This window comes from Martes martes, assembly GCF_963455335.1.
Source record: "Martes martes genome assembly, chromosome: 16".
In the NCBI taxonomy this organism is placed as follows: Eukaryota; Metazoa; Chordata; class Mammalia; order Carnivora; family Mustelidae; genus Martes; species Martes martes.
Window position 1 is genome coordinate 64923365 of NC_137904.1, and position 17162 is coordinate 64940526.

At 57.4% G+C, this 17162-nt stretch overlaps 1 protein-coding gene across 2 annotated transcripts in view; it reads left to right on the forward strand.

Moving 5' to 3' along the window:
• TBCD (tubulin folding cofactor D) overlaps positions 1-17162 on the forward strand; it is a 149381-nt gene that overhangs the window by 85253 nt on the left and 46966 nt on the right. For both annotated transcript variants that reach the window (XM_080825585.1, XM_080825586.1), the window contains 3 exons: positions 118-274; positions 10116-10173; positions 16126-16155. In XM_080825585.1, the coding sequence (XP_080681711.1) occupies positions 118-274; positions 10116-10173; positions 16126-16155 (245 nt within the window). The remainder of the gene's footprint in view (positions 1-117; positions 275-10115; positions 10174-16125; positions 16156-17162) is intronic.

Consider the following 17162-nt stretch of genomic DNA (forward strand, 5'->3'; position numbering starts at 1 on the left):
TTCCAGACGCTTGCTTTCTGACCAGCTGGCTTTCGGGTGGACAGTACCTGCCCCTGGAGCTGGGGAGGCAGCAGGCGTGATGCTAGCCCGTACTCACTGTCTTTGTCTCCTGTGCAGTTGTCCCTGTGATCCTGAAGGCGCTGACCTATGAGGAGAAGCGGGGTTCCTGCAGCGTGGGCACCAATGTTAGAGACGCCGCCTGCTACGTGTGCTGGGCCTTTGCACGTGCCTACGAGCCCCAGGAGCTGCAGCCCTTCGTGGCTGCCATTTCCAGGTAACGTCCGTCAGAGTCGTGGCGGGGTCGGGTGCGCCCCTGGGTTGTCCCCGGGATCGTAGCCTCCTGACAGCGCGGGAGGCAGCCAGTGTGGTACCTTTCCCAGGAGAAATAGGTATTAATGAGCTAATGATACAATTTTAAGGGTGATCTGTAGAGAAGCAGCAGCTCAAGAGTGGAGTTCCTTTTTTGTGGGTGAGCAATTCAAACCACACGTGTTGAGGAGGAACATTCTGGAGGCTTTGGCTGGCCTTTGGGTAGCAGGTCCTTAGAGAAAGGGGGTCCGTGTTGTGGGGGGTGTGGGAGAAGCACAGGTTGGGGGCTCGTGACTCGGTCAGGTGAGCTGTGCTGAGTGTGTGTGGGTTCTGTCGGGAGGAGTTCTGGAACTTTGTGGCCATGGCCTTCCCCTCAGATGGAGCTCCTAGGGAAGGCTCGGGAGCGCGGGAAGAAGCTGCTTCTGTTGGGCGGCCGCGTTTTGTCCAGCCTTCATTTTCAGGTGTTTATGGATTTGCCCTTGAAATTCACTTAAGGCAACATGTATTGACAAGCTTCACTGTCCGTGCCTTTGAGATGAAAATCGGCTCTCGAGAGAGCAGGTTTGTGAGGTAGGGACGATGTATTTCCTCCGGTTTTCTGGTGAGAGAAGTGACAGTGGCAGACGCGTGACCCCACCAGAACCCTGTGTGGACCGCGGCACGCCTGGGCTCCTCGGCCCTCGGACTCCCGCTGTGCGTGCCCAGCTGAGCCTCCTGAAGGCGGCGCGGCTCCTGTGACATCATGCTCCACTTTTAGGATCTGATGCTTTTTTGCTTGGAAAAGTGTAAAACAGATGTGTTCCCCGTAGAGTGGGTTTTTAAGTTAATTTTTGTACTCCGATTTGTTCCTCTGTCTTTGGACTGAAATAAGTTTCTTTGAGTAGAAGGATGTCAGGTCTCCGCTTCTTGTGGCTTAAGTAGCCGGGGGAGGGGCACTGAGCGCGGTGGCAGCCTCTGTGTTAGTCACAGGCGAAATGCTCACCTGCCACTTTTACTGGGAACCGGAGTTGGAAACGGTGCTCGGGCCGTGGACGCTCCCTCCCGCAGCTCTTGAGGAGGCCCGGGTTTGTGTGTGAGGCCCTGCAGGCCTTAACGCCTGGGAGCCCGGCCCTCGAGCTCCGGCGTCCCTGGCGCCTGCGGGAGTGGCCGGCCCGCCGGGCGAACAGCCAGCGCCTCGGGTCCTGCAGCTGCTCCGTGTGGCTGCGGAGGGACGGGGGACTGGAGCACCACTGTGCTCTCACCGGTGTCCCGTGCTCCCGGGATCTGAGGGCTGGGAGCGGGGCCCCAGGCCTGTTTGCCGCCTGTGCTGTGCGGCTGGGGCCTCTGTTGCTCAGTCTTGACTCCAACCCCGAAGCGAAGCCTCCAGAGGAGCCTGAGGATTCCGACCGGTCAGGGAGATAAAGCGCTTCCGAGGAAGTCGTAAAGAGGCCTGGCTCCTCGCAGCCAGGTCCACCTGGGGAAGTGCAGGGCGGGGCACGGGGGCCGGTCTGCGGAGGTGCTGTCCTGCGGAACCCGAGGCCTGGGGGGCCCGGAGGGGTGGAGCGAGGCCGCGTGCACCTGCGTCCCTCACGGGCTGTCGCCGCGGCTGCCGGTGACCCTCAGGGAGCGGCGAGGGCCGGGCTGTCTGGGGAGACTCTCCCAGCTCCTGGGTCCCGCCTGCACCATGTCCCCCACTGGCCACCTGCTGTACTTGTTCTCCTCTGCACTGTGAACTGGCTTGAGGGAAGGCACTGCCCGCTGCTTGCTTGTCCTGCCCCTCAACTTTTCGGAAGTTCTTCTGTAACTAGAGTGTGAAAGCAAAAAACGTACTTACTATTGACGTCAGTCACAGAACAGTCAAACTTGTTGAGGTTGGTACTGTCTCGTGCTGTGAGGCGTGGGTAGGGGCTGTGGTTCTTCCCATTCCATGGAGGACGAGCAAGGGATGGTGCTCGGGACGGTTGCCCAGAGTCTCACAGCAGGCAGGTGCCAGGTTAGCCTGTGCCGGAGGCAGACACCCAGGCCCAGCTCTGCACGAGGCCCAGACCCAGCTCTGCGTGAGCGCGTGGCCTGCCTCTGCCGCGAGGTCCCGACAGTGCTCTGCAGCAGACACACACCGCTTCCGGGGGAGCTGGCTCCTGATGTGGTCGTTCCCCTCTCAGAGCGCAAACAACCCTAACACACTTGTTTTTGAGTGTTACGTTTGCCTGAGAGCTGTAAGCGTCGCAGGAATCTGTGTCCCTGCTTTCTCCAGGGACCCTCTTCAGTCCAGCCTGATGGGAGGAAATAGGGCCCAGGGCTAAATGGTTGCCAAAGGCCATGGGACCAGAGTGAGGCTTCGCTCACCTGGAGAGGAGCCCTGCACGTCCAGAGCCATACAGAAGGCCGAGTGGCCATCACACATGCTGCTCTGTACTTGGGGGGAAGCTTCTTATGGCACCGCAGGGTCCCAACTCTAATGTTCCCAGTGATGTGTGGGCCCAGGGTTCTTGGCCAGGGCTCCGGGTCTTGGAAGTGAGGCTCTTCTCACCACAGGCAAAGCTGTGTTCTGCAACTTCAGAGCCCGCGGTTGCTCCTGGTCTCTGATGTTATAAAGCAAAATGTCGGTGGATGGAAAGATGTTGATGAATGTTAAGCCTGGCCTTAGCGTGGGTGTAGAAGTTGGGGGTCAGCCTGACTCTGGGGGGGCTCCCAGGCATGGGCAGGTCCCAGGTCCCAGGACACGTGGACCAGCCAGTGGCCTATGCAGCCACCCGTGAGCTCCTTTCTCCAGAGTGTGCTTCCTCCACAAAGCCTCTAGGTGCGCAGCTGACTCCAGGGTCACGATCCCTTATTCAGAAAAGGAGAAACAGGCTTGGGGCCCAGTGAGCTGGTTCTGCAGCATGAGAGGGTCCCAGTCTCTCGACTCACTTCCTGGTAAGTGACACTGGGTGGGAGGGCTTTGAAGGGACCGGTGACTGCCCAGGTCATTCGGCCTGCGTTGGAGCGAGCGTGCCTTTGTGGACTGCTCGTTACAGAGAGGGTGGAGCTGAGCCCCTTCTGTGGGGGTCGCAGGTAAGGGTTTTGGAGGGCCCCACTGTGTGTCTGGGAAGCAAGGCTTCTGTCTGGGACATGTTGGGAGGACGTAAAGGTGGGTGTTAAGAACACTGACCTTTTTGAGCTGGGACTCATTTTGAGCGAGTCACTGAGCGTGAAGGACCAGAGAGCAGGGACTGTGGCAGAGGCCAGTGTCTGTCCTCGGAAACTCCCTGGGTTCCAGCATGTCCTTCTGTCTCGGGGAGGTTGGGTTCTCTCACTGCCGGGCATGCCCGAGTAATTGCTCGATCACACACGTGGAGGCTAGCTGGACTAGACAGTAGCTAGCAGGGGTACTGGAGACTCCTGGTTTGTCACCTTCCTGGTTTTTCCAATTTACCTGGGAGTTTCTGTTAAAAAGGCCCCTCTTGTCCCCTCTCCCTGTGCCCATGCCAGGATTGGATGAGCCAGTGCCCTCGGGAGCCGAGCCCAGCAGGCTTTCGGGCCAGTTTGGCGGGTTCTGAGGGAACCTGTGCTGTAGCTCTTCCCGTCCATCTGGACTGCGGGCGTCTGGGGGCGGGAGGGCGGGCTCAGAGGTGAGTCACGGTGCTGGGGAGCCCGGCAGACGCTGCCCGCGCGCGCCTCCCTGCCCAGGAGTATCGGTTGGGGTGGGGCCTTCGAGACCTGCCTCCCTCGGTTTGTAATAAGTGACCACATTTTGATTGTCAGCGTTTAAACCCATTAATCCTGGCTCATGATAAAACCATGACATCTTTAATTGTACTTTCACAAACTCTCCAGTGGATTCTGATCCGAGATCAGAATGTAATTGTGGAAATGAAGTAGAAATGCCTAATGAAAGAAACCAGGGCAGTAGCCACAGTGAGAAGGCGGCCTGGGCTCAGGGCAGATGCCCAGGGAGAGGGTCGGTCTGTGGCCCTCACCTCCTCAGACAGCCGTGAGACAGGCTCACCTCCCGAAGGAACGTGGACGTTCTTTCCCTCCTGGTGAGTGAGTATGTGCTGACCCACTCTGACTTACAGACACCAGAAAGGCGGTTTTTAGGTTGATTCAGTCATGTTTTGAAATGGTCAGTTTTAAAAACCCGTATTTCTTTAGCATTATACACAGGTTAAGAGACCAAACTGTGGAAAAGTCAACAGGCCTTCCTGAAAAGCCGCTTGCTGTTTAGGAAGAGTGAAACACAGAGGTAAAATGGTCCCAGATGGTTGTGCATTATCCGTAAAATGCCTTCTCATCAAAAGCTAATTTGCAAGAAGAAAAAGAAAAAGGAGCGGCCGTTGCCAGCATGTGCGTTGGTTGTCACCTTCTAGTGATTTCCTCACCTGAAACTCTTTTGTAAGCCAAGCCCCTGTTGACATCAGCGCCAGCGGCAGCGCCCACTCAGCCTGCGGAGCCGGCCCAGCCAGCAGCTCCCAGCGTGGGCTGGGCCTGGGGATTGAGAGTCCCAGATCTCTTCCTCGAGGGCAAGATTGTCCTGAAAAATCAGGAAATGGCAAGCATTGCTCAAAGCTACGTCTTGTTCTCCACTCAGCGTTTCTTAATGGCAGACTTCCAGAGGGAAGATAACCCTTTTGTTCTTCAAGAAAAGTTAAATGGTGGTTAGTGACCAGAGTGCGCTCCCCTGGCCCCCCGTCCGCCGGTGAACCCACTCGGCCTCCACGGGGCTCTGACACGAGCGTGTCTCCCGCGCATCTAGTGTTTCACCGCCTTGTTCACTGGTGTGAGCTTTGCTGCTTAGGGCTGAGGAAAGGGAGATGAGTCATGGGCAGGGCCTGCATTTTACTCAAAAAAAAATGATGTGATTTGCACTTTCAAACAGTGTGGATGGGTAATAAATAATTAGTCTGGTGTTTATCTGTAAAGTTCCTTTACTTCAGAAGGACAGGAAGAGTGTTACTTAGGGTAAAAGCAGCAGATTTTGCCTTTTATTTATTTTTTTGCTTTAGAGCATTCTGCAGTCTAACAAACTGAGCTTGGGGTGAGATCTGCTCTTTGCTGTGCCCGTTGAAAACCAGGTGCCTGGAGCTCAGGGCAGGTAGAGGCGTGCAGCTTTCCCCTGGCACGGACGAGAAAGAAAAGTCCTTTTCTGTTCGACACGAACCATTTCTCTGTGTTGAGAAATCCTGGTGAAGTATCGTCTGAGCTCCTCCGGCGAGAGCAAGCAGGCGAAGGCGCGGAGACGCGTTCCGGCCCGACCGAGGCCCGGCCGGCAGCGCGCGCGGCTGGCCTGCGGCCACTCTTCGCGTCCCCTTTCTGAGTGTGGAAGGAGGGCTGGTGACTCACGCACTCGGCCCCGGCCGGCGGAGGAGAGGGGACCTCAGGCCCGTGGGAGCTTCCGTGATTATGTTTGGTCGGTATGATTAGACCTGTTTGTTGGAAACGTGCTGCTGTATCTCGACGAGCCAGTTTGGTTCCGAAAGTGTGGAAAACAGTTTACAGTTTTAATCGGCCCGGTATCAGAAGCTGGTTACCCAGCTCCCCGCACGGTTGAAGTCTTGAGCTAACCTCAGAGTCTGTGTTTGGCTAGAAGCTGGGGTTTGAGGGGCACTGCTGTGTCTTTCCTGCTTCACTTCGTCAAGTCTGGTAGAATATTGGTGAAGCAGGGAACGTCTCCAGCCATTTACTTGTGAACGCAGAAGGCAGCGTGACTGAAGGTGAGGCCGCGCGCAAGCCGCAGTCGGGATCCAGGCTGCCGCCGACTCGGCCCCTCAGGGCCCGGCTGTGCGGGAGAGCAGCTTCCTCCCTCCCTCCCACGCCGTCATGTGTGCTCACCGGCAGGACGCAGGGGATCTCATGCCCAGAGCTGGGCACTGTGTGCCACACACCGTTGTTTTTGCTCAGTTACTTAGATGTGGAACCTTCCGGGGCTCCTGTGATGCTTGGTCTCGACCAGTCGTCGTCCTGTGGCCAGCGAGTGCAGGAGCGGCACGATGTGCGCTGGGCCTCGCCGCGGCTGCCCTCCTCGCTAGAGGCTCTGGGTCCTTCTGACCCGTGTGAGGCTGAGCACGGGCCAGTGTGAGCACGTGTCTTGTTGTTCTGCAGGGGGCCCTCAGGCAGTGGCGTGGACCCCCAGCCCTCCCCGTGGCTGCCTGCGGTGGTTTAGGGGCTGTCTGGAAGGAAGGGGAGTAGTTAACCTACACGGCAAAACTAGAGGCCACCTTCCAGAGTCACCTGTTACTACTTGGGCTCTGCTGCAGCACAAACTTGAAGGCTTGATGCTAAGCTGTCTCCATGGGCTCCTGCCCCCACCGGCTCCTCAGAGCAGGGTCCCTCTCTGCCGCGCTGGCCTCGGGAGGGCACTCACTGCTTGGTGGGCCCACACTGGGCGGGCACGAAGCGAAACCTGTGAGCTGTCTTAGGGCATTGACCGCACCGACGAGAGCTTGGTTGGAAGTAGACTCAGCCTGACCTGAGTGGGGCCAGCGTGTCCGCAGGCGGGTGGGCGGGGCCCGGAACTGTTGAAATGGACCCATCCCGCGGCAGTAACCTTGAAGGGGTTCTGGCTGGCTTACAGGGTGGTTTCACATTTCTCTCTTCAATCAGTGTTCCGTAATTTGAAGATCATAATTTAGGACAAATAGATAGATAGGAAATTTTAAAAATTCAACATAAAAAGCGAAGTTTTGGTAGTAGTGGCTAGACCCAGAGTTCGTGAAGTCATAGTCTACGTTTTTCTTGCGTCAGATGTTGAAGCAGAAAATCTTGTGAATATCTTTTCCTGGGATACCTATGATCTTATGGATTGTGATAAAGAGCTCCTGTGAAACATGAATGTGGTACTGAAACTTCCATTGATTTTGAGACCGTATTAATTTTGAGAGCACACGTACTTTTGTTAAGAACAGTAGTTACGTAAGTTTCAGTTATCGAGAGATCACGACTCATCAGCCATCAGTTTAATGATTTCTGAGATTTTATTAACAAAAGCCAGTATGATGTTGAAGTTGAAAGTGACTTTTCTTTACGTTTAAGCCCAGTATTATTTAAATCTCATTTCGGCTGTAGTCTGTGGTCAGAAGTTTAGAGGAGAAAGGGAGTACGCTCTGCTGAGAGAGTTTTGCTGAATTTACTTTCAGCTTCACCAGCGGAAGGACCCGAGACACTGAAATCTTCAGATGTTCAGTTGCTTTTCAGAATTTTAATTTTGAACAAACTTGAGACTTAAAGGAGAGTTATAAGAAGTAGGAAAGGCTCCCCTGGGCCCTTCGCCGGCTCCCCTCGTGTTCTCACCGTGCGCACCCACAGTGCGTGCGATGTGCCTGTCGTGTAGCCTCTCAGCTCTGACCCGAGTGCGGTGGCGGGCCGTTGGGGGCGTTGTGGCCAGGGCCCACCCGTGTCCCCTGGTTGAGGTGGGGTCTGTCAAGCTACCGGGATTGTCTTCCTTTGTGCGTGACGCATGTTCCCGGGGACCTGGGGACCACGTCCTGCCCGCACTGACCACCGGGTCTGGGTGTTGCCTGCGGCAGGTGCCAGCAGCGGCTGCTCTGGCTGTCCTCGCGGCAGGAGAAGGCCGTCCCTCTCCCCTTTCTACCTGCTGCACGGTCGGTGGGGTGGGCGCGGGTCGACTAACGCGGGCTTCGCTCACCCTCGGGCCTGTCGGCCTGCTGTGGAACACTTGCTGGTGGTGTGGCTCAGACGGCTCTACCTTTGGCCGTTGGGTGTGGCTTCATGTGGGCTGCTGGGTCCTTTCAAAGGGACTGGGACTTTGTCTTTGAATACTTTCTCGCTTTCTGGCGGCTTATCTTTTGTTCCCTTGGCTCAGCCCCGAGGTCAGCGGCTCCCGGCGGTTTACGTTGAGACCTGAGACCCGGGTTCTGCTCACCCTCCCGTACCCGGACGCCAACCCAGTGTGCCTCCAGCCAGAGTCCCTGCGTCCGTGCGGACCGCGTGACGCCAGGCCGGCACCCTGCCGTCCTAGCTCTCTTCTGTTCCCTCCGTCCTGCTGGCTCTCGCTCTTGGCTGTGTGTTCACTTGTCCGTGTGTGGTGGCCCCAGAGCTGCTAGCCCACATCTCCTCGCCCGCCCTGCCGAGGGTCACGCGTGCTGGCCCTTGGTGTGGTGCTGCTCTGTGTCACAGGTGGCTTCCCTGGCGGCTGGGGTCCCCCACTTTATGATGGCTCTTTGCATTTGCTGCAGCGAGGCTTCCTCCTGCTGTACGTTCTTTGGGTTTTGACAGGTTCAAATGTGGGCGCCACAAGTATGGTCCCGAATAGTGGTTCTGTCTTTCCTGCGTCCCCCGACTCTGCCCTTGGCAGTCAGCCACCCTGTCCCTTGGCCGTCACCACACTGGCTTTGGACCCTTTAGTTTTGCCGTTTCTAGAATGTCTCCTGTACGGACACACAGAGCGTGCGGACTTCCTGTCTAGCAAATGCCCGTTGCTCTACCCGGGCTTTCTCGTGAGTTGGTGCTGCATTCGCTCTTACTACGCGGGAGGACTCTGCGGTGTGGGTGTGGGGGTAACTGGTCTGACGCGGGTCTGGGTGGGCTGGGACCATGGTTCCGGCAGGGCGGGTCCCCTCTGGAGGCTCCGGGGACAATCCGCCCCTCTTCCGGCTTCGAGAGGCTGCCCCGTCCCTCGGCTTCTGGGCATTCCTCCGTCTTCACAGGTGGCGGCTTCGGGCCAAGTCCTCCTGGGTCTCCTGGGTCCCCTCTGCCTCCTGCTTCCAGTCCCAGGGCCTTCATGACTGCGCGGCGTCTGTCGGCGTAGCCTCCCTGACCGGCACCTGCAGCCTTAACCGCCCTCGGCGGCTAACGCCACGTGTCCGCAGGCTCTGGGGTCAGCTCCTGGCCGTCTGTGCCGCGGGTTGAGCCGCTTCTGCTGGGTATCGACAGACGTGTAGCTGGAGGGACTGGGTGGATTCAGGAGGTCCTGGTTCAGGCTGGGAGAGCTGGGAAGTGGGGTTGTGTCCATGGGCTGTCCCAGGGATTTGGAGGGAGGAAGAGGATTGAGGTGTAGGAAAGGAGTGGCTCGTGTCGGGCCCTCAGCTATCCGGGTGCACGGGAGATGTTGCTTTGCGGTGGCCTTCGTGGGTCTGAAATACCCCTTTTCAAAAGCCTTTTCTCTGGGCTGATAGGAGATGCAAGTCCTCCGGTCATCCTTGGAACCAGCACTGTCTTCAGTCTTGCCCCCAATCCTTTGTTTTCTGTTACTAAAGCCACACAGAGTCAAATGAGTGCTTTCTGCCTTATCAGTGATAATTCAGTGTGATGACCTAACAAAGAGGGGTTTAAATGAAGCCTGAGGAATTTTATGAGCTCTGTGCACGGTTCTGCTTGGCTTTGGGGTCGGGGCATGGCCGTCTGGAGAATTTGTGAGACCTGTAACTGTTTTGCCCTTGGGTTTCTGAGAAGGGGCAGGGCCTAGGGGCTCCGCTGCTGCCTGTGCGCGTCCCTGTGTGCTCCCTGTTCATCTGTGCTCCCTGTTCATCTTGCCTGGGCCCGAGTGTCCGTGTCCACGTTCATGTCCGTGTCAGCCCTGCCTGATTGCTTCCCCTCCCGCCAGGCCCTGCCGGCTCTCATCCTCTGTCCCCCCCCACCCCCCGCCCCGAGCAGGCTGAGCACATTCCACTTCCCAGGCCTCCGTGATGGCAGCGCTTCTGCCTGTGACGTCCCTGGCACCCCGGGGGCTGTGCCTCCTGTGGCTGTCGGCGGAGCAGGGCCGGCCACCGTGGCGCCGGGGGCTCACTGCGCACAGCATGCGCTGAGCGGACGGGAGGGGCTCCCAAGTCCTGTGACAGGGTCTGTGTTCTTTCGCGGATTCCTTTTAACCGCTTTCCTCTTTTTCACAGTGCTCTGGTGATCGCCACAGTGTTTGACCGGAACATAAACTGCAGGAGAGCGGCGTCTGTGAGTTTTCTTGTTCCGTTCTTTCTCCTGATGGTGCGGGTGGGCCCTGAGCGGTGCCCTCTGCTCTGCTGAGCAGGCCACCGCTCCTGACGCTGCCCGTGTGAGGTGCCGGGGGAGCCCGTCGGCAGAGCGCTGGCTCAGGTGTCCTCCCGCTTTCGGGGGAGGGAGTGGTCTTTGGGGGAAGCGGGGTCAGGATTAAATACCCCACCCCCAGCATGCCACGACACGTAGCCATCTCGAGCATCGTGCCTGGTGGGCGGACATGGCTCAGGGTAGCCTGTGCCCTGGGGAAGGAGAAGAAAGTGGGTTCTGGGCATGTGACCTGCGTGTGACAGCAGAGCAGGTGGCTTTGAGCCTCAGGAGGGGTTGTTGCCGAGAGAGGTCATTTCAGCGTCCCGTGGCCGCATGGGGCCTGGAGCCTCACTGGCCGCGTTTGACACCCGTGCCTGGCCCCTTCAGAGCCTGGTCCTGTCTGGGGCGGATTCTGTGCGCAGAGGGCTTTCTGCAGGCTTCGCAGTCGCTTCCGGAGGGCCCTGGGCAGGAGTCTGACTGCCCCTCCCACAGAGCTGGGCTGTGGCCCCGAGCGTGGCCGCAGGGGTTCCTGGGGATGCTGGTGGAGATGACGGCTGCTGGGCCTCGTCCCTGGGATACTTGCTGGTGGTGTCCATGGCTGTGTCCTGGCTTCACACAGGGCTGTCCTGCTGATGGTCCGTCACTTAGATCAGGCTCAGCATGGGCTGGTGTAGGTGCTGAGGGACCAGAAGCCAGGGCCGAGAGTCCCTTCAGCAGCAGAGCCTGGTAGCTGGGGCGACAGTTGCACTTGGTTCCCACTGCCCCTACAGAAATGCCAGCTGTTTCTTTCCCACAGGGAGGGAGCCAGGCCAGGAGGTACTCGGCCACAGCTTGCCCAGGTCAGGGCTTCTGTTCTCAAGGGCATGCTTTCCAGGGCGCTTGGCACCACACGTGGGCCGTGGGACGTGGGACGTGGGCCCAGTTCCCTGGGTCTTTCCTTGGGGTTCCTGTGGGGCTGGTGGCTCAGAGGCAGGGATGGCCAGTGGGGCCTGCACCCACGGCTGGCTCTGGTGGGAGGAAGGCACGGGAAGTGGTGGGGCCTCGTCTCCCTCTGACTGGTGTGCGTGAGCTTGTGTGTCAGGTCTGCGGTGTGTATGCCCCTTACAGCTCTGCATACGGGATCTTGTCATCTGTGAGAGAAAAGTCTACTGTTTCCTTTCCGGTCTTGATGCCTTTAATTTCTTTTTCTTGCCTAAGTGTGCTGGTAGGAGGAGCTGCAGGTACCGTGCTGCGCCGCGGTGGGGACGGGGACACCCTGTCTTGCTGTCTGTCTCGGGATAGGCCAGCTTTCGCTGTCACGTGTGATATTTGCTCTTGGGGTTTTGTAAATACGCTTTAGCAGGTTGAGGAAGTGCTGCTAGTTTGTTGCGAGGGTTTTTGTTTTTGTTTTTAAAAATCACGAATGGAAGTTTGATTGTGAGATGGTCATGTGGTTTTGAACGTATTCTGTTCACGTGTTGTGTCCTGTTAATGGATTCTGCAGGTATTAAACCGGCCTTACATCCCAGGATGAATCCCATTTGTCATGGTGTAATCCCTTTTCATGTGTTGCTGGATTTGGTTTGCCAAAGTTTTGTCGAGAGTTTTGAGTCTGTAGAGTAAGGGATATTGGACAGTCTCCGTCTGTTGTGATGTTTTTGTCTGGCTTTGGAATTAGGGTAATCTGGCCCCATGGAAGGAACTGGGAATACAAGATCTTCCTCTTGTATTTTGTTGGAAATGTTTTAAAAGCTTGCCATGGGATGCCTGGGTGGCTCAGTGGGTTAAGCCTCTGCCTTTGGCTCAGGTCATGATCCTGGGGTCCTGGGATCGAGTCCCGCATCGGGTTCTCTGCTCAGTGGGGAGTCAGCCTGTCCCTCTGCCTTTGCCCCTCCCTCTACTGCTCATGCTCTCTCTCTCAAATGAATAAATAAAATTTTATTTTTTAAAAGATTTTATTTGTTTATTTGACAGAGACACAGCGAGAGAGGGAACACAAGCAGGGGGAGTGGGAGAGGGAGAAGCAGGCTTCCCGCCGAGCAGGGAGCCCGATGCGGGGCAGTCATGACCTGAGCTGAAGGCAGACGCTTCACTGACTGAGCCCCCCAGGCGCCCCTTCTTTGTTTCTACTTTAAATGTTCGGTGGAAATCACCAGTGAACTCCCCTAGGGCTTTTTTTTTTGTGTCTTGTTTCTTTGGAAGTATTTTGTTATTAGTTCAGTGTGTCCGCTTACCTGTTTTTCCTAGTGAAGAGCGTCTCTGTCCGTCTGAGTTGTCCGATGCAGCAGCAGGACACGGCGGGGGGCTCCGTCTGCCCCGTGTCACCGTGAGGATGGTTGGCACTCCTGTTGACACGTGGCGGGTGCTCCACAGATGGTGGTTCATGAGTGGGCGACTGTGGACCCAGGGGCCAGCGTGGCTTGGCGTGCTGCAGGCGGGGTGTGGGCCTCCCTCGTGCGGGAGCTCGGCTGGAGAGTCCCCCTGGCCCTGGCCAGGCCCGCCCGCCTGCTTGCTCTCTCTACCCCAAAACAGGTCTGACACAAGAGGTGCTTGGCCTCGGCCCCTTCGAAATTTTGTCTCGAGAAAGTTTGCCCGCAAAGCTAGTCTCTTCTGTACTCATGCGGTTCTCTTGCTGGAGCCGCGGTAGGAAGCCCCGTGACGCCTCGAGAGGCCTTCACGTGTCTGCCCTGACACCGCCCGAGGGCCGCGATCATCACTTCTAAAGACAGTGGTGGCTTTTTGTTAAATCTGGATTTAAAAAGTTGCTTTTACGTTTTCTTCTTTGTTTATAAAGTCGAACATTTTAATGGGACACAGTAGTAAAATCAAAGCACCAGCACCTTTATAAACCCTGAGGAAGGCGTGAAAAAGCCAGAAACCATTTTGTTTGTTTTTCAAGTTGGAATTAAAATTGTTCGGAATTAGCAGAAGATTCCTCGTGTGGTAGGTCACCCGCACACACCTGCGTGCCTCCCGGCTGCGGAGTTAGAAGTGCGGGTAGAGGATGCGCTCGTTTAAAGCTCACTTGAAGACCCGGGGCTCGAGTCGGCGATACCTCGGGGCGCGCTCTCCTCCTGAGGGGCTGCCTCCGCAGGCGAAGGCTCCCGTTTGTGCTCACGGCCCACACCGTCCGTGCAGGCTCACTCCCTGCCGAGGTTAGGAGGGCCTGGGCCCGTGCGCTTGCCCGGGGACAAGGTCAGCCTGCCCACCCAGGGACCACAGGGCCACCGGGAGGGCGTGGGCACGGAGCGGGTTTGCGCGGAAACTCTCCAGACCCTTCCGCTCTTTCCTGCGGTTCACGGGCCACCACTTCCCACCTGCACCGCAGCGCGTGCCTCCAGGTCCGTGGGGGTGATGGAGGACGTGCGAGTTTGCCAGGCCCCGTGGGGGCTCAATGAGCGCTGTGTGTGGTCGTCACCGCAACCCTGTGGGGATCTGGGTGGGGTGGCGGAAGGTAAGGCCTGACTGGTTGGTTCGGGTCAGCGTGTTTGTGAATCTGTGAGCGCTGATGGAGCTGTTTGGTGCTCCGTGCTCGCGTTGGAAGGTACCCACCTGGGCTGCAAGTGTGTCAACATTTTGAGACAACTTGTCCCCAGCCAGGAAGGCAGGAGTGGTACAGATGGCGGCCCCGTGCTTCCTCATGGGAGGGCCGGGCACGGAGGGAGAGGGAGCCTGGACGCCGGCGTCATCCGCAGTTCCACTACCTCCTTAAAAGCACATTCAGCTAAAAGATGTTTGGCGTCTAAACTGCTGTGTTACCACTTTCTGACTTTCTGTTTTGATGTTGCACGGATGGGGTCATACAGCGTGTCACCCCGAGGACTGGCGTGTTCCTCGCTGGTCCGTCCGGGCCCTGGGGGCTCTGGCTGGGCCGACCGCCCCCTCCTGCCCCTCGCTGGTCCGCCCCTGGTGGCTGGCAGAGCCGCAGCCGCTGGAACCGTCGGCTCCGGGTCGTGTCTGGTTTTGCACCGTTTTAGAGAATGAAGCTGCCGTGAGCATCCGTGTTCGGGCTTGTGCCGTGGGGGGTCGGTCGCGGTTGCCTGTTCGGCCCCGTGTTCAGAGGGGCTGTGCCGTTTCACCTTCCCTCCGGCAGCCTGTCTGGGGGCCCGTCTGCCCGCAGCCTCGCCCGCACTCCGTGTTCCTCATGGGGTCCCGTCGGGCGTGTGGTGACCCCTCATTGTGCTTGAGTTGCCTTCCCCCGACGGCGAGCCCTCTCCCTTGCTTATGCCCTGGCCTCCCGTTTGGGGAGACGGCTCTTTGGGCCTTCCGCGCGTTGGCTTGGTGGCTGTTGTGTGCGCTGCCGAGTGTGGAGTTGGTTCTGTCCCGGATGCGAGGTGCTGCCCTCCTTGGTGTGTGGCTCCCGGGCCCTGCTCCCAGGCTGTGGCTTCTGTCCTCCTGACCAGGAGTTTCCCAGAGCAGGAGTTTGAAAGTTTGATGTGACCAGGCTGTAAGTGTTTTCTTATGTGGATCGTGTTTTCAGTGTCCATTCTCAATTCCTGGCCTGGCCCTCGGTCCTAAAGGCCTTCTCTGCTCTTCTGCTGCACGCTTCTCTGTGTCTGTCCTCTGTGTCCCTGTGCGGTCGGCCGCCGTGCTGGGGGTAGCCATCCCTCCCCTCTTCCTCAGGTTTGCTTTTCCTGTGCCAGCCTGTGTTTTCCATATCAATCTTGTATTATATTTGACCTTTTTGATGTCATCAGAATGGCCAATGTGTTCCTAAATTTAGCTTGTTACACAAATTGACGTTATATCATACTTCCATTGCCTTTTGGTTGGTTTCTTACTTTGTTTACTAAATTTATTGCAAAAGGTTCAGAATGGTACGTAGCAAAAATTGAGTCTCCTCCTCCCAGTTTGAAAGCCCTGGGAGGTCCATGGGTGAAATGCCCATCTGCTTATGCCTGGAGAGCACCCTGGTTCTGACTTTCTCGGGGGCCCGCCAGCGGTGTGGCCGGGGGCAGACTTGGGGCTCTGCGCTTTGGCTTCTCAGGCTCTTTTCTGCACGCCTACGTGTGCTTCGTCTCCGCGCCCTGTAGGTACACGGTGAACTGCCCCCAGAGGCTCTTCTCTGGGGGGAGGGGCCGCATCTCTGGGCAGGACGCCCTCCCAGGGCTGCTCTGACTTGGGACCTGTTACACGCTGACCACGTGGCCGTGAGGTTGTGGCCCGTGCTGCTGTGCTCGATGTCCCGTGCTGTCAGGGAACGCTGAGCCCCGCCGCTTTGGGGAGGGTGGGGCCGGGGGCCGCAGTTGAGGGGCAGATTGGGGGAGGAGGCGCTGCTGGTTGTGCACAGGCCCCACTGTTGTCACCATGCAGATGGCCTGGCTGTCACACCTCGGCGGAGCAGGTGGGGTGCGGGAGGGGAGCGCCGGGGACGTGAGCAGGCACTTTAAGGAAAGCACCTAAAGACACTTCATTCTGTTGAAGTAACTCTTTTGAGCTCTGGGCCTGTGTTGGAGGCTCAGGGCTTGTCCGTGGCGGCTCCTGGGCAGGCAGCGGGAGGAGGTGGGCCATTTACGTTCGCCATTGCGAGCTGCTGTCACAGGGTTCCCGGGAGAAGGGGCTTGTGTTGGATTTGACTTAACGGATGGATTTGACTCTGTTCTCATGCTTCTGTCTAGGGCCGAATTAGGCTTTGGTGAGAAGCGTGGCATCCCCATGTAAAGGACACTTCTAGGATGTGTCTGATTCTATAAACTGAATTGTGGCTTAGAAAAGTACCAGGACCTAGAGGCAGAATGACAGCTACCCTTGAGGCTCTGATCAGCCAACAATGAGGACTTTCATTTAAAAAAATAAAGCCATGGGTCATTTGTGCTGCACGGCATTTGTTTTGAATTTCTCTCTTGACGTTTAGCAAAGCGCAAACCTAACTCACCTGCTGTTTGTTCTTCTCTTCCTTAGGCTGCTTTCCAGGAGAATGTGGGGAGACAGGTATGGCTACTTCTTGAAGTCTTCATTCCTAAAACTTCCTCAAATTTTAGCAGGAGAAATACTGAAAGCTACAAACTTGGTATCTCTTTGCATTGTTAGATGAGGGTGAAGAATTTACCCAGAATAAGCTAATATTTAACTCAGTGACGTCTGGTCACAGACCCACTCAGGATGCTCTCCGGGGAGAGTTGACACACGTTTTAAACAGCATTGTGTTTTATGGGAGACCTGAGTGTGTAAGTAGTTTCGCACATACACATAGGCGTCAGAGATCAGTGCCTTACGCGTTGCCACCCGATTTTCGCAGTTGCCTGTGGGTGCGGGAGGGATGTGGGTGGAGGAGCCCCACGTCTCGGGGCAGAGACGTGATCACTGCCCGTCCTACGTGTGGTAGGAGCCAGCTACTGGAAGCCACTGACCCTGTGGCCTCTCTGTGTGTTCACCCGCACCGTCGTGCCCCCTAGTCCTGAGCCTCTCATGACCAGTCATCCTTGGCTGGGTGGTGTGGCCCTTATCACCAAGTCATTCACGCGGTGTGTGCCAGTGGCCACGCTGGGATGTGTGGCCGGCCTGGCGAAGAACGGACCGGAGGTAGGTTACGCTGAGGGGCCACTGAGCTGAGCTCTGACCAGTGCCCCAGGAGGAGGGTCTGGGCTGAAGAGGAGTGTATTGTGGGTGAAGGCATCGGCAGATGGTGGCGGGGGACAAGAGGAGACAGTGACGGGCGTCTGGGATTAGGGGTCAGCAGTCAGGCTCCGGGACCCAAGGGGAGCCCCGTGTAGAAGGCTCTCTCTGCGGCGGGAAAGGCAGGCTTCAGAGGGGGAAGCTTCAGGGAGAACACAAGCCTTCTAAGACTTGGGTTTGGGGTGTTTGGGAGGAAAATGCCCTTGCAGGTGCCCCCTGTGTCCATGAGGGTCCTTGTTGCAGAGCCTGGGGGTCTGGGTTCTGTACGCTGGGCCCATGGTCTCCCGGGTTAGTTGCTTTTCTCCTGGGCTGCCAGAGGCCAG